At 45.5% G+C, this 26,625-nt stretch overlaps 1 protein-coding gene across 4 annotated transcripts in view; it reads left to right on the forward strand.

Moving 5' to 3' along the window:
• LOC147623716 (TSL-kinase interacting protein 1-like) overlaps positions 1–26,625 on the forward strand; it is a 102,236-nt gene that overhangs the window by 56,862 nt on the left and 18,749 nt on the right. For all 4 annotated transcript variants that reach the window (XM_086820325.1, XM_086820329.1, XM_086820326.1 and 1 more), the window contains 2 exons: positions 383–805; positions 883–1,002. In XM_086820325.1, coding sequence (XP_086676451.1) covers positions 383–805; positions 883–1,002 — 543 coding nt within the window. The remainder of the gene's footprint in view (positions 1–382; positions 806–882; positions 1,003–26,625) is intronic.

Consider the following 26,625-nt stretch of genomic DNA (forward strand, 5'->3'; position numbering starts at 1 on the left):
ACATGCGTACTTTGCTTTTTAAAAGCAAGCATTTCTGTTGCATGTGGAAGCTTAGGGACGAGGCAAGAATGGGTGCTACATGACTCTCACAAGAATTTTGTTGCACATAAAAACTCACTGTTTTTTGAACATCTTATGATCTATATGCTTGCTTTTCCATTTGACCTTGGGCCACTCACATAACATGGTTTTACATGCGTACTTTGCTTTTTAAAAGCAAGCATTTCTGTTGCATGTGGGTGCATGCATGTCACAAAGGCAAGCCTATAGTGTGATCTTCTTAAGGAAATAAATGGGTCAATATGAGGTACTTCTTTAACTTGCTTCATGGAGGTGAAGAATGTAATACTTTGCCTTTACTTTTTTTCTGCTTATATCACAGGATCCAGCCAACAGTGGTCCATTACTGCCTACTGAAATAGATTGGGCTGATAGCTTGACGAATATAAGTGTTAGTGATTTTCTCAATGAAGTCTCTCAGGCGGGGCATTTTACATCAGGAGTTGCATCAATTCAAGCTCTTCAACCGATGCAGTCTTTAGATTCATTTGATTCTGCAGTTGCTGCTCAAAGTGCACATGTTTCTGGGATCGATACCAGCCTTGTTCGCCATCCTGAAACACCAGCCTGGGATGGCGAGGAAACTCGTGATGCTTTTGCATTTCGAAAGGTGGTTTCACAAAGACAAACCTCAGTTCTGACTCAGTGCAGCTCGGAACCTCCAAGTTTTGGGGAGGCTTTGAGGGAGTCAGATGGAATGGCTGTTCCTTTCACTGATTGTGGAAGCCTCGAAGCATGGAAACAGGTAAGAAAAATTTTGGTTTTTTATGCAGCGTCTATTAGCAACCTTTGATGTTTACTTATATGTTGATCTTGTGGCAGAGTTTCAGTCATGCAGATTTTTCTTATCCAGAGGAACTCAAGTGTGATTCAGGCTCCAGGATTTTGCGACAACAATTAGAGTTTCTGGGGAAGGGAAGCTATTCTCAAGACTTTGCCTGGGTAAGTTGAGTTTTACTAGGAAAGCATCACTGTGAAAAGGGGAATGCATCACTGTGAAAGGTACATAGCACAACAGAATGGTAGAGAAATTTATTTGATAAAAATACTTAGCATGACTAAAGTTTTGGGGTGAGGGTGTTTAGGCTATGTAAGATGTAGTTCCATATTTAGGACTGTACATGACGTTATGCTAACACTTACTAGGCAACAGCTACACAAAGTTGGAGAGGGTTTACCTTTGTCTGAAAACGTCTTAACAATCAACATCTATACTCCTTATTAGTGCTCAACCGTAGAGCAGCCTAAAAAAGAACCGTCAACTGTTTAGGAAAAATTGTACATCCTATCTTCCATCATTTGCTCAATCAAGTTTAAAAGTATTGTTTTCACATGAGAGTGAAAAACGGGAGGTTTGATACCAGGTAGCGTGGCGTATCACATGGAATACTTAGATAATTTAATAAAGAAAAACACGCACAATGCAAATGGAGCTAACAGGAAGTCTTCTTAGTCGTGGTTAGGTGAGTGTTAATTTGTGATTATGGAAAAGCAAGATAAAAGAGAGAGATGGGAAGAGTAGAAGTCTTCTTAGTCGTGGTCAGGAGAGTGTTAATTTCTGATTATGGAAAAGCAAGATAAAAGAGAGAGATGGGAAGAGTAGAGTACACAATACACGTGAGGGGTTCCAAACTGCCCACTTAAGGAACCCTCCCCCCCCCCCCCCCTCTCCTCCCTCTTCTTTGCCCCTTTGAAGAGAGTATTTGCTTTGATTTCTGCAAAATAATAAGTACAATGAAAGATGTCGAATGCTGTCCCTACTGAGACTGACCTGATGTTGGGTATTCCCACCTCTAAGAATTACCCTCTTTTAGATGACGACTTGACTGCCTGGGATGAGAGATACAACCTCTGTGTCACATGCACTCTGCACTAAGTGCATGGTGACAAGATGGCTCATCATCAGAAGTGCAGCATTTGTACAGTTTTAGAACCCAGTAGGATGATATTTGTCGTACGCCGTGACCCCATTGTACATCCTCAGTCCAGGATAAGTCAGGCACGAGCTACGTAGGTCATTCCTCAGCCTTAGTGGGTCAGTCAGTCAGTCAAGTCCCTTAACCCACTTGGAGAGAATCATTCATGCATGTAGAGTCAGTAGAAGCCTTAGGGTTTGCATCAGAAAGCACTCTGCATCTTGCATAATATGCATACATATGCCTGTGCATCATTTAGAACATCCCCAAAGCCTTAGGGAATTTACTGGGATTTATCTGGTATTTTTTCCATATTTATTAGTATTTATTTATCATTATTTGCATGATTGGGCATTTATAAATATTAAGTTTATTAAATGACCAACCTCCAGTTAGTATAAATAGGCTTGCCTAGAGCCTCTTTTGCTCATTCAGTCTTCATTGTGCTAAGAGCTCTCCTCTCTCTCTTGCTTTCAGCATAAGACTAATCCATGCCCTAGTGCCCATAAGCTTTCTTCTCCAGCCCCTTGAGATCCATAGCTTCAGCCCAGCCTAGGTGCTTGTCCTTAGCATCAGTTCATACCCTAGAATCAGCATACATCCTCAGCTCAGTTCCACGCCTGAAAACCAGTAGCAAACAGCCTGCATATCTGCGTTTTGGTGCAGCCTTACAGCAGTCTACCTGCGTTTTGCTCCAGCCGTACAGTTTCCAGCCCTACAGTCATCTGTTGCTGCTGCGTTTCAGTCCATCAACACTCCCAGACACCTGCGTTTCTGTCCACAGCAGAATCCAGCCTTGAAGCAACAGTTTACAACAGTTTCCAGCATTGAAACAGTTGTTTGCATCAGTGTCCAGCATTCTGTGCATCATCAACACATTCAGCAGTCATCTGGTGAAGGTAACTCAGCATTCATAAGTGTTTTCAGCATTCTAACAGTGTGTAGAACAGTCCACCTTCTTCTTCTTTGAGCCTCAGGTGTGCAGCCCTTCCTCATGCCCTTGGGAGGAGTGCATAGGCTCGAGATCAAGTCATTGAGGTGTTTCTACAGCAGTGTACAGATCAGCCGCTCTCCGATCCTCCGAGATCTTGCGTTTGGCTTATCTACAGTCCAAAGTCATTCTCTCTAAAGTAATAAAGCAAATACTATCTCGTTATCGGGATAGGGGGCCCTTCAGTGGGTAATTTGGGACCCAATCTGGTGTACAGTTCTCATATCTCTCTCTCTCATCTCTTTAAAGTTTGAAGTAATGAAATGGATTGCTAAACTCACGAAACTCAGGATACAGAAGACGGTGTGAGCATTTGTGTGACAGGATCAACCAATACAAAGACTTCCGTTGCATATCACATTGGTATCAGATTCAGATAGTCCACACACACCGTATCCTAGCGTGGGGGCATCCTCGGATGGTTAGATTGCGTTCCGGCACGACCACCGACTTCAGCATCATGTCTACACGAGAGAGTACTCATCAGCTGGAAGACGTCTCCCCCGAAGGAGACCTTGCTCTTCCGCCTACAGCAGACACCATAGCTCTTCTAAGAGCTCAGAACCAGCTATTCATGGAGCGTCTCCAACTCTTGGAGGCAGCAGCAGCAGCACGTCCTTCTACACCTCCAGCAGCACCCGACTACATCTCCCTCTTCTTTCAGATGGAACAACAAAGGAGAGAGGACGAGGCCCGAAGGAGAAGAGAAAAAGAAGAAAGACGGGACTATGAGGAAGCCCAACGCAGGATCGACGAAGACCGGCGTCAGGCTGAACTCGCCGCTCGGGAACACCAACGTGAGCTTGATCGAGAACGTATGTTACTTGAACACCAACGGGAAAAGGAGGCCATACACTTGAGGTATCAGCAGCTCTCCTCAGTCTCCCCAGTCATAGGTGTCACCAACCAGCATCCCGCAGCATCATCAACCACCATCATTTGCAGTCAATCGAATTTCAGCAAGTATGATGGTAAGTCTGATCATTCTTGAGTTAATCAATTTGTTCATCAATTTAATGCTCATTTTCCATTAGCTAGGATCACAGACCCACAAGACAAAGTCCACTTAGCGGCTCCCCATCTCACTGGTGAGGCAGTCACTTGGTGGCAGCATTGGTCTAGTATTCATACTGACCAGGCCACAGGTGTCACAGCCTTTGACTGGGCCTTGTTTAGCCCTTGCCTCGTGGGACGAACCATTTCAGGTGATCACCGATGCGAGTAACATCGCAATTGGAGGTGTATTGCAACAGAATGGTCATCCAGTAGCTTACATGTCTCGTAAGTTACTGCCCGCCGAAAAGAATTACTCAGTCTACGATCGTGAACTCCTAGCAGTCATTCAAGCCTTGAAACATTGGAAACATTTCCTGTATGGCCGTGATTTCGAGGTCCGCACTGACCATCAGGCATTGCGCTGGATTCAGACGATGCCCAGTGCACAGTGGAGTGATCGACAACACCGCTGGAGTCAGATATTCCAGCAGTTCGGTGGAATGATTGAGTACCTTCCAGGAAAGGCCAATCCAGTGGCCGATGCTTTGAGCAGGAAGGGACAAGTATCTGCGATTCAGACCACTAGACTGGACCTTGTTGGTACAGGACTAGAAGACATGAAGCACACGTACGCGGATTCTGAGGAATTCGGTACACAGTGGGAACAGGCATTGGATGCCACAGGACCATGCCATTTTCTGATACGCGATGGTTGGCTTTACTACAAAGGCCGACTGTGTGTCATGAAATCATTCCGGGCAGCTCTTCTCCATGATGCCCATGACGCCATTATAGGTGGTCATAGGGGCATGAATTCGACTCTGGAGAAATTAGAACGGCAATACTATTGGCCAAAGATGAGGCGTGATGTGTTTACATATGTACAACGCTGTGACATTTGTCAAAAGGTGAAAGCTCCTCGTGGAAAGAAGATAGGGTTGTTACAGCCTTTGCCAATTCCTGAGGGTCCTTTCCAAGACATTTCAATGGACTTTGTCACAAATCTGCCTCCCAGTCCGAATAAGCGTAATACACAGTGTTTGACTATTGTTGCGAGGATGTTGCCCAGCTATTCATTCGGCATTGGTACCCGATTGGTGGGATTCCTAGGACCATAGTGTCAGACCGAGATGCCAAGTTTACCAGTCATTTTTGGAGGGCATTGTTTGATAATTTTGGTACTAAGTTGAATTTTTCCAGTGCATTCCACCCACAGACAGATGGCCAGACAGAGATATACAACCAGTTGGCCTTTGATGTGCTGAAGTGTTATGTCCACAATCAGCAAGGTAAGTGGGAATCGTTTTTGCCTTTAGTTCAAGCTGTTTTGAATGACTCTTTTTCTTCAGCTATTGGCAGGACTCCATATGAGGCAGCGTTTGGAAGGCCTTTCCAGTCGTTGTTAACCAGGACGTCGTCTTCAGTACCGGAGGCGAACAGAGTGACGGAGTCTTACCAGGAGATCCTAGAGTCCGTTAAAGACAGATTGGCTAAAGCGCAAGAGGCCTACACTCGACAGGCCAATAAAGACAGAAGGGACATGAAGTTTTCGGAAGGAGATTGGGTATATCTTCGGATTATGAAGCAAAGATTAAAGCAGGTGGGCAAGCGATGCCCAAAGTTGTCTTTCAGGAGCTTCGGACCATTCCCCATCCGGAAAAAGATTAATGAGGTGTCTATGCAGTTAAAGCTACCTCCGAGTTGGACTATGCACGATGTATTTCATGTCAGTTGGTTAAAGCCATATGCAGGTCCACCCCCTTCAGAGGTCAAAGACGAAGCGGAACCAGACATCATTGATGAAGCAGAAGTAATGGTTCCAGAACAGATCCTTCTGCACCGTTTCAAGCATGGCTCAGGCCGAAGACTACGACAGTTCCTCACGAAGTTTCAGGACCGAGGAACTCATGAAGCGGTATGGCTTGACAAAGAATTTTTCGCAGACTATCCAGCATTATTGACGGATTATTTGGAGGCTATGCAGCTTCCGTCAAGTTAAGCAGAAGGAGATGTCACGTGCATCCCGCACTTGGATGCCACGTAGACATTTCTGTACAGAAGGTGCAGGACCTGGGATGGTGAACTGGTCCCATGTGAGCCCAGTCCGGGACGAGTCAGCCAGGGATCCATCTCAGTCGTCCGAGGTCAGGTGTGCATTGTCCTGCACATGAGTCCAAGGTCAGGTGTGCATTGTCCTGCACATGAAGCAGTGCCAGTCCGCGCTGTGAGTCTCCCTCTGGAATGATGTCAGATGTGCTGAGTATCTGGTTTGCAACTGGATGCCAGGCCTCTGTAGGCATGTAGTTTGCAGGTAGAGATGGGGCCAGCCCATAGGGCTACCCCAGGGCAAGGATTTGCATTTGCATACTTAGTCTGGGCATGGGGGAGGTGTAGAACCACCCCCAAGGGGCCAGGAGGGCCCACATTGTGCCCACCAGCCATGGCTTGGGCTGGAAGGGCAGTCGGCCAGCCCTAGGGCTGCTGGACAGGCAGCCGACAGGGTTAGAAACCCTGCCCAGCCAGTCGGCCAGGTGTAGGGGCAGTCCCCACACCTATGCGCAGCATGCCCAGCAGCCAGAAGCTGTCCCGGAATGCATGCGCAGGCTGGACAATATTTAATAGAGTGTGAAAGCATTTTATTGCATGGAACCCAGTCGTGGAGCTTTTAAGAACTGGCCGACTAGATGCTTTGGAGGGTATAAATACCCCAGCCCATAATCCATGTTTTTATCTCATATTTCACCAAGAGCTCCAAGCATTCAAGGGCCAGGACAGCCAAGGGTTTGCTAAAGCAAAGGGGTGAAGGACTGAAGGTCAAGGGCAGGTTTTCCAGCCAAGAAAAGGTCAAGTACTTTGTATTTGTTTCAGATTTACATCATTCTAATAAAGCAAATACACCATCCGTGGTGGGGGCCCTACAGAGGGTAATTGGGACCCAATACTGTGTCCTCTCCATCTCCCCCTTCTCTCTCTATTTTCTGCACATCGTCTTTCAGTTTTGTGCGTTAATTCCGTCGCGAAAAGAGTGCTGTTTTCTGAGTTTTGAAGTACCGATCCTTCTCCGAAGCTTCCGCATATTACAGTGATACCTGGCTCTGATACCAATGTGATATGCAGCGGAAGTCTTTGTATTGGTTGATCCTGAGACCCGTGGCTTATTACAGCAAAAAATTGGATGTCGCCGAAAAGAATTATTCGGTATATGACAAAGAGCTTTTGGGTGTGATCACAGCGCTCAAACATTGGAAGCCTTTTCTTTATGGACAGGCTTTCACAGTGAAAACAGACCACCAAGCACTTAAGTGGCTTCAGACTATGCCAAGTGCCCAGTGGAGTGATCGACAGGCCAGGTGGAGTCAAATCTTCCAACAGTTTGGAGATATGATTGAATACATCCCTGGTAAGCATAACCCAGTAGCAGATGCTCTCAGTCGAAAGTCCAGCATCGAGGCAGTCCAAGAAGCTACCATTCTCGAAATCACGGGGAAGGACTTGGATAGTATGAAAGACCAATATGTCGACTCCCCTGAGTTTGGTACTCAGTATAGTTTGGCCCTCACTTCTGAGCCTGGCCACTATTCAGTACAGAACGGTTGGTTGTTCTACAAGAACCGTCTCTGTGTTACTCGGGAAAAGCGTTTTGCTCTTCTCCATGATGTCCATGACTCCTTAGTTGGAGAACATAGGGGTATCAACAGTACCCTCGAGAAATTAGAACGGTCCTTTTATTGGCCAAAGATGAGGCGTGATGTCTATGCACATGTACAAGCCTGTAAGATTTGTCAAAAAGTCAAGGTTCCCCATACAAAGAAGGCAGGTTTACTTCAACCTTTGCCTATCCCTGACGGACCTTTCATCGACATATCTATGGACTTTGTAGGGCCTCTACCAGCATCCACTGGATCCCGTAACACTCAGTGTTTTACCATTGTGGATCGCTTTAGTAAGTTCTGCATGCTGATCCCATGCAAGCATACGGCCACAGCCGAGGACGTAGCCCGTCTGTTTCTCAAGCATTGGTATCCAATTTGTGGTTTGCCTAGCACCATAACATCAGACAGAGATTCCAAGTTTACCTCGCATTTCTGGAGGGCATTATTTGAAAACTTTGGAACTAAGTTGCAGTTGTCCAGTGCATTTCATCCCTAGACAGATGGCCAGACAGAAATTTATAATCAGTTGGCCTTTGATGTCCTCAAGTCATACTGTCATGACCAGCAGTCCAAATGGGAGCACTATCTTCCGTTGGTCCAAGCTATCTTAAACGACACGCATTCATCCAGTGTCGGACGGACTCCATATGAAGCAGCCTTTGGTCGCCGTTTTTCTTCTCTTTTGACGAGAATGGTGTCTCCATCTTTAGAGGCTAATAAAACCACGGAAGCATTTTCCGAGATCATTGAGTCAGTTAAAGACCGCTTGACCAAAGCTGAGGAAGCATACAGCAGACAGGCAAATAAATCTAGACGAGATGTCCACTTCAAGGAAGGGGATTGGGTCTATTTGCGTATCATGAAGCAGAGATTGAAACAAGTGGGCAAACGTTGTCCCAAGCTTTCTTTTCGTAGTTTTGGCCCTTTTCCAATAGTTAAGAAGATAAGTGATGTCTCAATGAAGTTAAAGTTGCCTGCCAGTTGGACAATGCATGATGTTTTCCATGTTTCTTGGCTAAAACCATATGTTGGTCCAGAAGTGTTTGATGTTTCAGATGAACAGCAGCCAGACGTGGTAGACGAGGCAGAAGTTATTGAGCCTGAGCAGATCCTTCTTCATCGATGGAAGCATGGTTCCGGTCGACGGATTCGTCAGTTCTATACGAAGTTCCGAGATCGAGGCACCCACGAAGCCGTATGGCTCGACGAGGAGTTCTTCCAGGAGTACCCCCAGTTATTGGCGGACTACTTGGAAGCCATGAACTTGCCGCCAAGCTAATCAGGAGGGAATGTCACATGCACTTTGCACTAAGTGCATGGTGACAAGATGGCTCATCATCAGAAGTGCAGCATTTGTACAGTTTTAGAACCCAGTAGGATGATATTTGTCGTACGCCGTGACCCCATTGTACATCCTCAGTCCAGGATAAGTCAGGCACAAGCTACGTAGGTCATTCCTCAGCCTTAGTGGGTCAGTCAGTCAGTCAAGTCCCTTAACCCACTTGGAGAGAATCATTCATGCATGTAGAGTCAGTAGAAGCCTTAGGGTTTGCATCAGAAAGCACTCTGCATCTTGCATAATATGCATACATATGCCTGTGCATCATTTAGAACATCCCCAAAGCCTTAGGGAATTTACTGGGATTTATCTGGTATTTTTCCCATATTTATTAGTATTTATTTATCATTATTTGCATGATTGGGCATTTATAAATATTAAGTTTATTAAATGACCAACCTCCAGTTAGTATAAATAGGCTTGCCTAGAGCCTCTTTTGCTCATTCAGTCTTCATTGTGCTAAGAGCTCTCCTCTCTCTCTTGCTTTCAGCATAAGACTAATCCATGCCCTAGTGCCCATAAGCTTTCTTCTCCAGCCCCTTGAGATCCATAGCTTCAGCCCAGCCTAGGTGCTTGTCCTTAGCATCAGTTCATACCCTAGAATCAGCATACATCCTCAGCTCAGTTCCACGCCTGAAAACCAGTAGCAAACAGCCTGCATATCTGCGTTTTGGTGCAGCCTTACAGCAGTCTACCTGCGTTTTGCTCCAGCCGTACAGTTTCCAGCCCTACAGTCATCTGTTGCTGCTGCGTTTCAGTCCATCAACACTCCCAGACACCTGCGTTTCTGTCCACAGCAGAATCCAGCCTTGAAGCAACAGTTTACAACAGTTTCCAGCATTGAAACAGTTGTTTGCATCAGTGTCCAGCATTCTGTGCATCATCAACACATTCAGCAGTCATCTGGTGAAGGTAACTCAGCATTCATAAGTGTTTTCAGCATTCTAACAGTGTGTAGAACAGTCCACCTTCTTCTTCTTTGAGCCTCAGGTGTGCAGCCCTTCCTCATGCCCTTGGGAGGAGTGCATAGGCTCGAGATCAAGTCATTGAGGTGTTTCTACAGCAGTGTACAGATCAGCCGCTCTCCGATCCTCCGAGATCTTGCGTTTGGCTTATCTACAGTCCAAAGTCATTCTCTCTAAAGTAATAAAGCAAATACTATCTCGTTATCGGGATAGGGGGCCCTTCAGTGGGTAATTTGGGACCCAATCTGGTGTACAGTTCTCATATCTCTCTCTCTCATCTCTTTAAAGTTTGAAGTAATGAAATGGATTGCTAAACTCACGAAACTCAGGATACAGAAGACGGTGTGAGCATTTGTGTGACAGGATCAACCAATACAAAGACTTCCGCTGCATATCACACTCTGCACATAGGTGACCAGTAAGCTGAAGTAGGCCTGCATTTTCCTCTTCTTACAGAGGGCTGAAAAACACAGATTGCAAGACCTCCAGATGCTCGCATTTTCCTTCATTGGCTTGCCCGGGGGCTGAAGTATACACATATGCTGGAGATGATTGTAGATGAAAATGGTGGGCAAACAGGCACGTATATATACAGCCTATAGGTGTTGGTCAGCCGGCTTATACAGGCTGACATGTGGCATAATTTCCTTTATTCCCTTTTTATGGGGTACCTTCCTTTGTCCAGCCCTTTGCCTGTTTTTGCTTGGGTAAATGGGGCCTGGGCACCCACTTTTTGCCCATGGGTTGTCTTCCATGTTCCCATAAATGCATTTATGGCCAATTGTTACCTTCGAGATGATTGTAGATGAAAATGGTGGGCAAACAGGCACGTATATATACAGCATATAGGTGTTGGTCAGCCGGCTTATACAGGCTGACATGTGGCATAATTTCCTTTATTCCCTTTTTATGGGGTGCCTTCCTTTGTCCAGCCTTTGCCTGTTTTTGCTTGGGTAAATGGGCACCCAGTTTTTGCCCATGGGCTGTCTTCCATGTTCCCATAAATGCATTTATGGCCAATTGTTACCTTGCAAGTGACCTCGGATGGGAAACAAGCTTTTGCACAGGTAGATGATATAAATTCTAAAAGACGTGACCAGTGCTGCGAGTTTCCGACTATGGGTCTTATAAATGCGAGTGTAACATGCGGAAGCGTACAGACAGGATTATACTCTGATAATGATTATTCAGCACCTTGGATTCTGACGATTGCAAAATGTAGTGGAGATAAGAGTGCAAGAGAGGAGGAGAGAGAGAGAGAGAGAGAACAATAAAGACAAGGTACATCCAATTGGGTCCCAAATACCCTATGAAGGGCCCCCCACCAAGGACTGGTGTGTTTGCTTTATTGAATGATGAAAAAGACTGACTTCTTGGAGATCTTCCTGGGCTGTAAACCTAGTACCTACAGCCTTAAGATGACCTGATTCTTGACCTTCAAGTTCATCGTTGCATTCGGAATTCCCTTAGTCGGGCCCTTGGATACCTTCGGCAGTTTGTGAATAATGAGATGAATAAAACCTATGGCTAACCTATGCTTTTATACTCTTCCATCTGCTGGTCGGTGAGTTACAAAAGGCTTTTGGCCTGTTTATTTAATGCCCACGACCTGTAATAGGTGCCTTTGTCCAATCTGTTGGCCACCTTGGGTTTGTTGCTGGCTGCCTTGCTGTGGTCCTCTGTGGCCTGGCCACCTGGCTGTGAAGCCTCAAGGGCTGGCTGACTGGCTGTTCAGGCCTTCTAGGTGTGGCCGGCAGCCTGTCCATGCCTACTAGGGGCTGGCCGACTGGGCCCTTGCCTCCTACAGGCTGGCCAACAAGACCTATGCCCTATAAGGGCTGGCCACACATGCTATGGGGCTTCGTATGGGCCAATGTCATGGCTCATGGTAGTCCAAGTATTGGGTACAACCCTACACTCTATGCAAACCTACATGCAACTAAATGCTTTCCTTAGGTGCCTGGCATCTGGCTACAAGCCTAATGCCCGGAACACCTGTCATCATTCCAGAGAGTGACTTATAGCATGGACTGTCACTACTTCATGTGTGGGACTTGCACACTTGACCAAGACCATGTATGAGACTTGTACACCTGACCAACCTTGAACGCTTAGAGTGGAACCTTGACTAACTCGTCCCAGGACTGGGGCTCACGAGGGACCAGTTTCCACTCCAGATCTTGCACCTCCTGTACAGATGTCCACGTGGCATCCAAGTGCGGGATGCACGTGACATCCCCTTTTGCTTAACGTGACGGAAGCTTCAAAGCCTTGAAATAGTCCATCAATAATGCCGGATACTCGTTGAAGAAGTTCTTATCAAGTCACACTGCTTCATGTGTCCCTCGGTCTTGAAACCTCCTGAGGAACTGACTTTCTTTTCAGCCGGAGCTATGCTTGAAACGTTGCAAGAGGATCTGTTATGGAACCATAATTTAAAGCTTTGTCCACTGTGTCTTTTTTCTCTTCATTGTGGACATTGGAGAGAGGAGATCCAATGTAAGTCTTCAACCAACTGACATGGAACATATCATGCATGGAACAATTGTTAGGTAGCTTTAGCTTCACAGCAACCTCATTGATCTTCTTTAGAATGGAAAAATGTCTAAAGCTCTGAAATGATAACTTTGGACATCGCTTGCCCACCTATTTCAACCTTTATTTCAAAATCCTAAGATATACTTCCGAGAAGATGTAACTGTTTGGTCCTCCATACTCTTTTCATATGATAGAACTCATGCCTGGACACATGGACATGATGATGGACACATGGAAACAGGGTTCCTAATGCTGGCATTGGAAAAAGCACCCGTCTTGGTCAAAAAGCAATAAAAAGCACCCGTCTTGGTCAAAAAGCACCTGTCTTGGTCAAAAGGCAATAAAAAGCAAAAGTCAAACTTTGTTGACCAAAAAGCTGAGGGCACCGTTGGAAAGAGGACATCGAATTGGATCAAAAAGCTAAAAGACGCTTTTTCAAAAAGAAGCTCCAGGGCCAAAAAGCAAGGCCTTGAATGAACTTTGACTATTATTAATATTTAATAAAACAAAAGCAAGAAATTAAAACAAAAGCAAGAGGTAAAACAAAAAGCAAGGCAAGGCAAAAGCATGGAACCCTCCCCCCCCCCCCCCCTCCCTCCTCAAGTATATAAGAACCTTGTATGCTCATGGTGGAATATAGAGAAGTACTTCTTGGAGATTCTTGAAGAAGACTTGTGGTGGGCATCATTAACCTCTTCTTCCCTGTCTAACTCCAAGCAATATCTTGGCGCCACCCTGCAGAGCTCAGCTGCCGCCTCTGCGCCGCCACCATTTCCGCCGGTGTCGTCATCGACCAGAGCCATTTCCTCCGCCTGCCTCTGGCATCACCACTGCCCAGAGCTGTTTTCCGCCTCCCCAGAGCCAGCTTTTCAAGCGCTGTTTGCCAGATTTTCACCGTTGTGTGCTCCTCCTGTCATGTGCACAGTGTGTATCTACCGTGTGCTACACGCACGCAAGACTAGTTTCGAGGCTTGGGGAGGCTTGGAGCTAGGCATGCTGATTGACAAGCTGAGTTAGGGATATACTAACGGGCAGGCACCCAAGTATGGACAGGCGGGCGTCCAAGTGTGGACGCCCGATGACCGGCCAAGAGCCTATAAAAGGGTGGCCAAGCTTAGTTATTGGGATATAGAGAGTCTCGCGAGTTTGTGAGAGCTCTATGGTCTTGGAGCTTGGATCTAGTGCAGACATGCACCTGCTTTATGCAGCCGAGGCCGGCAGCAATCTCGAGGCCCACGAGGGTAGCTTCGTGGCGGTATGGGACGTCGCGAGGAGGAGTTTGGTTGGTACGTCAACCTAGTTAGCTCAGCTCGTGGCTCGGTGGGGACAGCCAAGACTGTGGGCTTGCCCACGGATGTCATGGCTGGGAGGTGAGTCAGGCCTGCATCCCCTTGTTTGTTTGTTCGTTTGTTTGCAGGTTTCGAGTCTCGTACCAAGAACGATCACGAGGAGATCCGTGGGGATTTGACAGTGGTATGAGAGCATACCTTGTGAACGAGCGAGTCGGTAGGTAGAGAAGATGAGGTCGAAGAAAGGTATGTGTTAAAAAGCTTGCGACTCATAACGTTACAGGTTAAAAATAACAAATGTACAACATTGGACGAGGCCATTTATTCAGCTCGTATCTATGATGATACAATGGTCTCTTCCAAGTCAAAACCCGTTACCGAGCAGGGGAACAAGCATAAAAGAAAGTTCTCCACACCTATGGCTAACATGACTGAAGGAAAGTCTTCGGATCAACCTTCGAAGAATTCAAGTTCGACACCAGTGAAGAAGAAACGACTCCTTAGGACTTTAAAGCTCAAGAAGGAAGGACGTTGTTTTATCAACCTTCGAAGAATTCAAGTTCGACACCAGTGAAGAAGAAACGACTCCTTAGGGCTTTAAAGCTCAAGAAGGAAGGACGTTGTTTTATCTGCAAAGAACAAGGACACATGCGTAACGAGTGCCCAAAGCAAAAGGGTGCCAAGACAAACGCTGGACCCAAGCCAAAGGCAGCTAACCAATTGTCTTTGACAGGTACGTCAATTACTGTACTTTCTCGCCCTAGTACTTGTTCTTATTGTCTGTTCAATTTTAAAGTATTTGGCTTGCATGATCTTCTCCGAGTTTATGGAGAAGTGAATGGCCATAAGATTCACATTCTTTTAGACCCTGGCAGCTCACACAACTTTGTTAACTACAAACTTGTGCAGAAATTGAGTCTTGATATGACACCCAGTGATCATACTTATGAGGTACGCCTACCTGCAGGAAGGCAAGTATGGGATCGAAAGGTGGAGATGCTTCCAATCCAGATTCAGGACTACAAAGATACTCTGGAATGCTATGTTATGCACCTAGAAAATGTAGACTTGTTATTAGGGATTGAGTGGTTTAAGACTCTTCAACTCCAGATAGATTGGTCTAGTCATATTTTTTCTTTTTAGCATAGGGACACCAAGTATAGTCTTTTAGGTGATTGTATTCATCCCTCTGAGGGACCTCTTGTAAATACAATTGATTTTGGAAATATAATGGATTCTTCTTTGTATACCGCTTTCCATTGTGTATTGATTCCACTTTCTTCCTTTCTCATCCCTTCCTTGGATGTAAATGAATTAAGTGTGTTTGAAAGCAAAGAATTACAGAAGATACTTGATTCGTTTCAAGACGTATTTCCTAAGGAACTGCCATCGGGTTTACCACCTGAGCGGGCAGTAGATCATCGTATTGACTTGATCCCTGGTGCTCATCCTGTCAGTATTCCACCTTAGAGGATGAGCCAAGTTGAGGAAGATGAGTTGGCTAAACAACTCGAAGATTATTTGAGGATGGGCCAGATCCGTCCAAGTAAATCACCTTGGGGTGCACCTGTGTTGCTTAGGAGAAAGAAGGACAACACCTGGCGAATGTGTATAGATTACAAGAGATTGAACAAGCTGACAATTAAGAACCGTTATCCTCTCCCTAGATCAGATGACTTGATTGACCGATTAGCAGGAGCGAAATATTTCACGAAGATAGATTTACGTACTGGCTATCACCAGATACATATTCATGAAAGGCATGTCGAAAGAACCGCCTTTCAGACTAGATATGGCCATTACGAGTTTCTCGTATTACCTTTTGGGTTAACCAATGCTCCAGCCACTTTCCAGCAAATGATGAACGATCTTTTTCGTGAACATTTGGGAAAATTTGTGGTGGTGTTCCTGGATGATATTTTGATATATATAGTCGTACTCTTGAGGATCATGTTAGACACCTCACGATTGTCTTATCTATTTTAAGACAGAATCAACTATATGCTAAGTTAAGTAAATGTGAGTTTTTTTATGACAGACATCATTTACTTGGGACACAAATCACTAGAGATGGATTGAGCATTGACTATGACCTAGTTCAGAAGGTTCTGGACTGGCCTATACCGCGAACAATGAAACAACTTCGTTCTTTTCTCAGTTTTGTTGTTTTTCTTCAGAAATCTGTACGGGAGTACTCTCAGCTTACACTACCGATGACCGACTTATTGAAAGGTCGTGGACGTAAGTCAAATCAGCCTATCACTTGGAATTGCGTTTTGGATATGGCCTTCAGACTTTTGAAAGATAAAGTCAAGCAAGCACCCATCTTAGCATTGCCCGATCCTAGTCGGCCTTATGTTCTCGAAACTGATGCCAGGGACACTGCTATCGGGGCTGCTTTATTTCAAGATGGTAGACCGGTTGCTTTTGAGAGTAAAAAAGCTAGACGACACTCAATCTCGTTGGCCAACCCTTGAGAAGGAGCTTTATGCTGTGATTCATGCTCTCAAGGTTTGGAGACATTATTTATATGGCTCCAAGTTTGTGGTATTGACTGATCATCAGTCAATCTAGTATGTGTGTGATGCAGATGATTTGAGAGGAAGGAAAGCTCGGTGGGCTGAATTAATGTAAGTTTTGTTTTTGAGATCCGTTATCGGAAAGGGTCCATGAATAGTGTTGCAGATGTGCTTAGTCGAATTCGAGAGGTGAATTCTTTGTCGTTCACCGAGATTTCTACTGACGTATTTCAGTCATTTAGAGGGCTTTGCAAGACTGATAGTTATTTTGGTCCATTTTGGCAGAAGATCGAGGACGGGAGCTCATTGATTGACCAAGACTCGATGATTGAGCAGTCTACCATTCAGGCTGCAGGAGGCTAGTGGATGATTCGGAATGGTTTACTATTCCGTAATGATAAAATTTGTGTACCACAGATTCCGGACATTAGGTCCAAGATTCTTAAGGAGTGTCACGACGCCCCTTCTGTTGGACACCATGGGGTACACAGGACGCTATCATTAGTGAAACACACTTTTTATTGGCCAAAGATGAAAGGGTATGTAGAAGATTATATTCTCAAGTGTCAAATTTGTCAAGCAAATAAAGCTGAACGCTTTAGACAGGCTGGGTTATTGCATCCTTTGCAAATCCCAGGTAATAAATGGGAAAGTATTTCCATGGATTTTATTACCGGATTGCCAAGAACACATCAAGGCCACGATTCTATTTGGGTTGTGGTAGATCGCTTGACAAAGATGGCTAGATTTTTACCAACCCGGAAGACTAGTACAGCTACGCAATTAGCACGGCAGTTTATCGAGCAATTGTTTAGACTGTACGGGTTACCGCAGGACATAGTTAGTGATAGGGACTCTAAGTTTACGAGTGATTTTTGGAAACTTGTTTTTGAGAAGTTGGAAACAACTTTGAATTTGAGTTCCTCCGATCATCCTCAATCTGATGGCCAGACTGAAAGAGTGAATCAGATTTTGGAGGATATTGAAACCGGCCTCTGATAGAAAACCAGAGTGCGGTAAGAGCTAACACCCGTCCACTTGTAGTCTAGATGATAAACAAAACACAGATTGGAGCTAGAGTGCCCAAATCTGAAAACACAACGACACCTGTTGGCCCCAAAGCTTGGCGCCCCTTGCGGTATTTCTTTATTCCATTAAAATAATATGTATGGCTGAGTATAACATAAAAACCAGCCAAGAGTTTACACCTGTAGTCCAATCTGACTGCCCACAAATCCTTCTCAGCACAGAGGATCTATGCACACAGATCTGTGTCCTCAAGCAACACACTGTGCCTCCCTCTGATCAGCCAAGTTCACAAAGCAGGCCAGCCATGGGCATACATCTGGCATAACTCATAAGCATGATACATCTTCTCAGCTCAACATACATGTGCTATTCAATCCCTGTCTTAATCTCTTGTCAATCTGCTATACTCCTCCTCTCACAAGGAGCCAGATAACACATACCTGTAGCAGACATCAAGCAATAGAAAGAGAGATGGATGAACAGAGTCAAGGCTTACCAAGTTCAGCTCGTGAAACAACTCTGGAGGAAGCAACAGCACCAATCTGTGCCTGCAGGCACTTGAACCCACAATCCTGCTTCACACATGTGCTTGCACTTGCCTGTATCTTCCTCCTGATGCTCACTCCTATGCTGTCCTTGAAAGTACAGATCTGAAAATCAGCACTGTACTTGATTGTACCGCCTCGGGATGCGTGCCAGGCGTTGTACTTGCAAAAACAGCCTGCTGTCCACTTCTGTACCTGTCTGAATCAGCATGCACAGGTCTGTCCAGCACCTGTAAACACTTCTGCAGCAACTGTACCTTCTGTACCCTGCTGCCCGTACACTGTACGGCAGCCGTACCAAGTGTACCTGCTGAAAAACAAGCTGTGCAGCCTGCACAGGCCTTCTGCGCAGCCCCTAACAGCAACAGCTTGTGCGCCGCCAGCAACAGGAGAGAGAAAGAGAGAGAGAGAGAGAGTCCTGCTCTGGCCGTACAGTGCTGTACGGCTGGTTCTCTCAGAAAATCAGCAACAGTTCTGATCTTCAGCAGCCGCCTCCCCTTCCTTCAGCTTCTCCACGCATAGAATACATGCTTTTGCTCCACGACTCCCAAAAGGGAAGAGAGAGAGAGAGAAGAGAGAGAAACTCTCCAAAAGTGGCTCCTCCCCCAAAAATAATAATAATCCCTAGGGCCCAACTTGAATAAGTTCCCTAGGGCCACTAAGGCCTAGGGGCAACTTTTATAAACATTAAAAGTTAATGTTTTAATGTTCCCCCTTCACACCTAGGGTTGTCCACACATCTTTAAACACTGTCCGGGCACCCCCCATGTGAATCATAAAATATTCTGACCCTGCAACCACCATGCCCACACTTGTCCTGCTCCATTTTCACAGGGCCATGACATACCCCCCTCTTGAAAGATGGCAAGCGTCCTCGATTGCATTCTGGTGATGCATCAAAATATCCAAAGTGAAATATACAATATGGCAAGATCAGCGTCCCAAGCTCTCTGAGCCATACACATGTATCAATATTCACTGCAAACCAATGGCATAGTAATAGTCCAAGTTGTATACCACTGTGAACCATACATATCCACAAAAATTTCCATGTGACTAGTACACATATATCATAGAAGTCCCATAAACAGATGTACTGTCAGCCTCAGTACCTTCGGATGAGATAAAATCTGCACCAAGCGACCTCTAGATGTCATCTGAGCCTGTCTGTATCAAGGGAGTGGAGGTGCTACCCCCCTCTTGAGCATCAGGTAATGCTCCAGACCCATGCTCTGCTGAACCTGAATGAGCCACAATAAGAGTCGGCTCTAACTCAAAGGCATCGAGATAAAGCTGCAAAACCTGAGGTGAATCTGTTAAGTCACCTTCCTCCATCCACTTCGCATCCATCGGTGAATAGTTCTTGAACTTCACAAGATAGCGACGGGAAACTTTACCTCGTACCTTCCTTTCTTTATGTGCCAGTATCTGCTCTGGAATCAGAACCTCATCAAGTTCCTCAACTTCCGGCTGAGCCTCATCTGATACATCCTCAGGCACATCCCCACGGAAAGGTCTAAGAAGACTCACGTGAAAAGCATTGTGAATCCTCCAGTGATCTGGTAACTTCAAACGATAGGTTACCTCACCAATCTTTTCCAAAACCTGAAAAGGCCCATAATATCGCATGCTCAACTTAGGGAATAAGCGCTCTTTACCCTTCATCTTCTTGAGTCTAGCCTTTTCAAAACGCAAAAGAACCCAATCACCCAATGCAAACTGTAAATCACGTCTGTGACGGTCTGCGGCTTTCTTTTGCTTCTGCTGAGTTTTCTGGAGGGCCAACTTAACTCTCCGATAAGCTTCATCCAAGCTCTCCACATACTGATCAGCCTCAAAGATCTTATCCTTTGTATGCAAAATGGGTGAAACCTTCTTCCCTCCTTCTACAATCTCAAAAGGCGCCTTGCCTGTCGAGCTATGTACAGTGTTGTTATATGCAAACTCCACTAGAGGAAGATACTTTTCCCATTGTTGCTTGTGCTCTGACACATAACACTTGAGAAGATCCAACACTGTAGAGTTAGCCTCTTCTGACTGACCATCTGTCTGTGGATGAAAAGACGATGAAAACTTGAGAGTTGTACCCATGTTGTCAAACAACCCTCTCCAAAACAAACTCGTCATCCGTGGATCACGGTCACTAATGATAGACGTAGGCAAGCCATGATACTTGAAGATGTTCGCCATGAACAACTTCACCATATGATCCACTTTAATTGTCTTCCTCACGGGAATGAAATGTGCCTGCTTACTGAACCTGCATATGATTGTCCAGATACCATCATTTCCCGTTTGTGTCCGTGGAAGATCGAATACAAAATCCATGGCAATGCTCTCCCAAGGTCTATCCGGAATAGGTAAAGGCTGTAATAACCCTGGTGTCTTCTGACGGTCAAACTTTACCTTCTGACATACGATGCATTGCCTCACAAAGGCATCAACATCTCTTCGCAAGGTTGGCCAATAAAAGAAAGTCTCCACTGCTTTGACCGTGGCGTCAATACCTCTATGACCTGCATACGGTGGAGCATGACTTTCAATCATAACCTTGAGTCGCAATGGCCTGGTAACACACAGTCTGCCATGCATCAATAAAAACCCATCTCTGAGAGTGTAATGCTCATGCCGCTGACCCTCAGACATCTGATCATACAACCTTTCAAAATCCTCATCATGGGCATACTGCTCTTTCATTTCATCAAGCTCATGATGATAAGCAAGTGAAACTGCAGAGACCTGTGGCTTGCGTGACAAAGCATCTGCCACTACATTCTTTTTGCCTTCCACATGCACAATCTGGAAGTGAAACATTGACAAAAAGTTTGCCCATCGCATATGCTTCTCTGAAAGCTTAGTCTGCGTGAGGAAATATCGCAAAGTCTGATGATCTGTCTGCACAGTGAAATCAGCCCCAAGCAAGTAGTGTTTCCATGTAGAAAGAGCGTGAATTACAGCCAACATCTCTTTCTCATACACCTGTAAATGCTTCTCAGCATCTTGCAAAACTCTACTCTCATAGGCTATCACATGTCCCTCTTGCATGAGAACTGCACCAATGCTACTTCCACATGCATCACACTGGACAACAAAAGCCTTTCGGAGATCCGGTAACACCAATACTGGGTCCGACGTAAGCTTTTCTTTGAGCTTTTTGAATGCTGTAATTTCCCGATCAGCCCATCTAAACGGAGTTGCTTTCTTCGTCAAAGCGTGAAGAGGCGAAGCAATTTCAGCAAAGTGCCGTATGTAACGCCTGTAATAGGAACACAATCCTAGAAAGCTGCGTACATCATGCACGGTCCTCAAAGCTGGCCAATTAAGTATTGCTTCCACCTTTGCTGGATCCATACGGACTCCATGACCAGACACAATATGCCCCAAGAAATGTATGTCCTGCAAGAAAAACTCACTCTTCTTGCCATTAACCACCAACCTATGGTTTCTGAGTTCTGCAAACACAATGGCCAAATGCCTTCTATGCTCTTCCTCATTTTGTGAATGCACAATCATATCATCAAAGAATGTGCCCACAAACTCTCTATGAGGTCGGAAAATCCTGTCCATCATTCGGTTAAATGTGGCAGGCGCATTCGTCAAACCAAAGGGCATAACCAAGAATTCATACAACCCAAATGTGGTTCGGAATGCTGTCTTATGCACATCCTCGGGTCTAATGCGTATCTGATGATACCCGCTTTTCAAGTCAATACGACTAAAAACTGTGGAGCCCTGTAAGCGGTCCAATATGTCATCGATCCTTGGTATGGGGAATCGATTCTTGATGGTATTCTTATTCAGCGCCCTGTAATCAATACACATGCGCCAAGAACCATCCTTCTTCTGCACTAAGAGCACAGGTGAGCAAAAGGGTGATGAGCTAGGCTGTATCAACCCCTTATTCAATAGCTCCTGCACCTGACTCATAATCTCTTCTTGTTGGGCTGCACTAACACGATACGGCGGTCTATTTGGTGGAGTACTACCAGGAATCAGATCTATGGCATGATCTTCTGGCCTCTCAGGAGGTAATTCTCCTGGCAATGACTCGGAAAAACAGTCTTGAAACCCACTTAAGAAATCAGCCCTGTCCTTATCTAACATCGACAAATTAGACTTAGACTCATCATCTTGTGCATCCTTTACATAAATCAAGTACGCGGAAAGATGCTTTTTCATTACTGATGAAATCGCCGAAGCGGATACAATAGGAACAGATTCCCCTTTGAGTTTTACATCCAATACATGCTCTTTCCCTCTATGAGTCAGAGTAATTTTCCTATTGTAAGTATCCACCACCGCATGTACCCTGTGGCACCATGGCATCCCCAACAAAACATCACAGCCATCCAAAGGCATGATGAAGAACTCCTCGCTGTCCACATAACCCTGCAAATGAAGCCGAAGCTTCCCAATAATAGGAGTAACGGGTTCTGCATACCCTGGACAAGCCATATTTGCCTCATGTAACGGCCCCATCTCCTCTGCGCGAATCCCCAATCGGCCAGCCAAATCTGGTGAAATGAAGTTGGCTCTAGCACCTGTGTCAAAGAAGATCAAAGCATTCTGATCTCTCACTTTGCCCCATGCCCTGCACAACTCTGTAGCTTCACCACTTAGCTGCTCACCCACAAGATCAGGAACTAAACCTGCAGAAGGCTTTGGTTTCTTTGGCTTGGGCTCTCCTTTATTGTCAGGATCCTTCTTGGACGTTCTCTTGGGACAATTGAATGACATATGCCCCTCTTCAGTACAGTAAAAACACTTTTGAGCATCTCTCAAAGCCTGTCTTTCCTCAGAAGTCCTTTTGGGCATTGGCAACTTCTTATACTTTGTCTCTGTAGACCCTTTAGCATCACGAGAAGCATGCCCAAATTTTTCAGCTTTCTTGCCCAATTTCTTACTGCCTTTAAATCCAGATGAACCACCTGTGAGTAACGCATTGGCTGTCATAGCATTTTCAATCATCTGTGACATGTTCGTTACTCTTGTCTTTATACAGTAATCGCGTACCTCCTTGGGCAGCCCACAACAATACTTCTCTACCTGCTCAGATAATGGCACGGCACGATAAGAAGTCACTGGGAGTAGAGCTTCCCAAAACTTCTTGTTATAGTCTTCCAAACTATCACACTTTGAAGCATCCAGCTTGTGCCATGCTGTCATAACATCCACCTCAAATGTAGATGTGAGCCATACGGAAGAGAAAACCTGTTTGAATTGGACCCATGTAGTGGGTGCTATGCCTTGCAAAAGAAGAGTAGACCACCACTGCAAAGCATTGCCCTTGAGAAAAGTGGCAGCTTTCCTCACCTTCGAGGACTCTGTGTAATTCCCACCAGAAAAAGCAGCATCAAACTGCTGTAAAAAGGTAAGTGCCTTCAATTTATCCTTGGCCCCACTGAAAGTGTCAAACTTCACTGCAGCTCCCCCTTCCTTGTAATCCTTCGCCTTGCCCATAGGCGTTAGATTATCATATGGAAGTGGTTTCGTGAGATTGCTGCCCCCAACATTCATACCCATCATCGGGTCAACATTTCCCATTCCAACACCAGGCATACCATACATCCCAGCCATGTTTCCATACATTCCATGCTGCATACCTGGCTGCATGCCACCAAACATATTGCCTTGCATCCCAGGTTGCATGCTTCCAAACACATTTCCTTGCATACCGGACTGCATACCACCATACATATTCCCTTGCATGCCAGGCTGAAAATTGGCTCCAAAAGGCCCATACATACCCATGCCTCCCTGAGGATAACCCCCAGTCATGGATTGAAACACTGAGCCACCACCAAAGTACCCTGGATGCATGTTCTGCTGAGGAATAGGTGGCTGTCCATAGAAGGAACTCTGTGGGTTAGCACCAAAAGCATGCTGCATGTTCGGAAACTGTGCAGGAGATGGATCCTGTGGAGTGGTACCACTATTACCATGAGAAAGATTCTTCGAACGAACCTTCTTCTTCTTTTTCTGGGGCTCTGTGCGGGGCTCTGTGCGAGATCTCATAAATTCAGCAAATCTCTCGCTCTGTGTGAGCTGCATAAAAGTATCCATAACACCAGCCAAGCGATCTTTGAACCGAGCATCATCATCCTCTTTACCATGCACATCTTCTGGCTGTGTTACATCCTCATAAGGCTCAACATCTGCAGCCTGTTCTCCTGCATAAATATCCTCAGATACATCTCTTTCAGGAGAAGTCTCTTGCTCTTCTTCTTCTTGATAGAAGTACTCTTCCTCAATATCAGACATGGTTGCTGAATTTTCAGCGATGGCTTTCTCCAAAACAACCACGAGCTCACCCCCTTCAGAAAGTTGATGATTGGTCCCGGCAACGGAACCTTGAAACCGGCCTCTGATAGAAAACCAGAGTGCGGTAAGAGCTAACACCCGTCCACTTGTAGTCTAGATGATAAACAAAACACAGATTGGAGCTAGAGTGCCCAAATCTGAAAACACAACGACACCTGTTGGCCCCAAAGCTTGGCGCCCCTTGCGGTATTTCTTTATTCCATTAAAATAATATGTATGGCTGAGTATAACATAAAAACCAGCCAAGAGTTTACACCTGTAGTCCAATCTGACTGCCCACAAATCCTTCTCAGCACAGAGGATCTATGCACACAGATCTGTGTCCTCAAGCAACACACTGTGCCTCCCTCTGATCAGCCAAGTTCACAAAGCAGGCCAGCCATGGGCATACATCTGGCATAACTCATAAGCATGATACATCTTCTCAGCTCAACATACATGTGCTATTCAATCCCTGTCTTAATCTCTTGTCAATCTGCTATACTCCTCCTCTCACAAGGAGCCAGATAACACATACCTGTAGCAAACATCAAGCAATAGAAAGAGAGATGGATGAACAGAGTCAAGGCTTACCAAGTTCAGCTCGTGAAACAACTCTGGAGGAAGCAACAGCACCAATCTGTGCCTGCAGGCACTTGAACCCACAATCCTGCTTCACACATGTGCTTGCACTTGCCTGTATCTTCCTCCTGATGCTCACTCCTATGCTGTCCTTGAAAGTACAGATCTGAAAATCAGCACTGTACTTGATTGTACCGCCTCGGGATGCGTGCCAGGCGTTGTACTTGCAAAAACAGCCTGCTGTCCACTTCTGTACCTGTCTGAATCAGCATGCACAGGTCTGTCCAGCACCTGTAAACACTTCTGCAGCAACTGTACCTTCTGTACCCTGCTGCCCGTACACTGTACGGCAGCCGTACCAAGTGTACCTGCTGAAAAACAAGCTGTGCAGCCTGCACAGGCCTTCTGCGCAGCCCCTAACAGCAACAGCTTGTGCGCCGCCAGCAACAGGAGAGAGAAAGAGAGAGAGAGAGAGAGTCCTGCTCTGGCCGTACAGTGCTGTACGGCTGGTTCTCTCAGAAAATCAGCAACAGTTCTGATCTTCAGCAGCCGCCTCCCCTTCCTTCAGCTTCTCCACGCATAGAATACATGCTTTTGCTCCACGACTCCCAAAAGGGAAGAGAGAGAGAGAGAAGAGAGAGAAACTCTCCAAAAGTGGCTCCTCCCCCAAAAATAATAATAATCCCTAGGGCCCAACTTGAATAAGTTCCCTAGGGCCACTAAGGCCTAGGGGCAACTTTTATAAACATTAAAAGTTAATGTTTTAATGTTCCCCCTTCACACCTAGGGTTGTCCACACATCTTTAAACACTGTCCGGGCACCCCCCATGTGAATCATAAAATATTCTGACCCTGCAACCACCATGCCCACACTTGTCCTGCTCCATTTTCACAGGGCCATGACAGATATGCTTCGAGCATATGTATCCAAAAGACAGAGTTCATGGAAGGATTATCTTCCTATGTTAGAATTTGCATATAACAGTACTAAGCATACGAGTACAGGTTTTAGTCCTTTCATGCTTATGTATGGTTTTGAACCTAGATCACCTGTTACAGTAGGATTCTCATGACTTCAGCATGATGCAGCACGTTATTTTCTACAAGATATGCAGAAAATGTTACAAGTTGCGAAGGAATCTATTAGAAGTACTCAAGACCGAGACAGGTTTTATTCTAATAGACATCGTTCACCCAGAGAGTTCTCTGAAGGAACGATGCTGTATTTGCGAGTTCCGAAAGATTCCGAGACTTTACGGACAGGACGATCTCCGAAATTATCCCCTAGATACTGTGGACCATTTTGCATTACACGAAGGATTGGTTCAGTTGCATATGAATTGGATTTGCCTTCTCATGTGAAAGTTCATCCTGTATTTCATGTCAGTAGATTTAAGGAAGTACTGGGTGGAACAGATCAGTTAGTTACTCCTCAAGAAATTATAGATATCGAGGACATGACATTTGTTCCGCACGAACCTGAAAAGATTCTTGGATTTCGTGAAAGAAGATTGCGTAATACGCTTATCACGGAATACAAGATCAAGTGGAAGGATCGTGTTGAGGAGGACGCTACATGGGAGACATTGGCTACTCTTCAGATAGATTACCCTGGCTTTTTAGTGAGCTCAAGAGTGAGCTCTTAGAGGAAGGGGAGTATGTCATGTGCACAGTGTGTATCTACCGTGTGCTACACGCACGCAAGACTAGTTTCAAGGCTTGGGGAAGCTTGGAGCTAGGCAGGCTGATTGACGAGCTGAGTTAGGGATATACTAACGGTGTGAGATTTCTTGTGAATAACAAAGAATTGATTCAGATATTGGATATTCGTACTAGCCCGGTGTAAGTCTCTTGTGGGTCATCCTCGTGGTGAGCTCGACATCAGTTATCTTGCGTCTCGACA

Source organism: Cibotium barometz, chromosome 26 (assembly GCF_041138505.1).
Source record: "Cibotium barometz isolate CiBa-2024 chromosome 26, ASM4113850v1, whole genome shotgun sequence".
Classification (NCBI taxonomy): domain Eukaryota; kingdom Viridiplantae; phylum Streptophyta; class Polypodiopsida; order Cyatheales; family Cibotiaceae; genus Cibotium; species Cibotium barometz.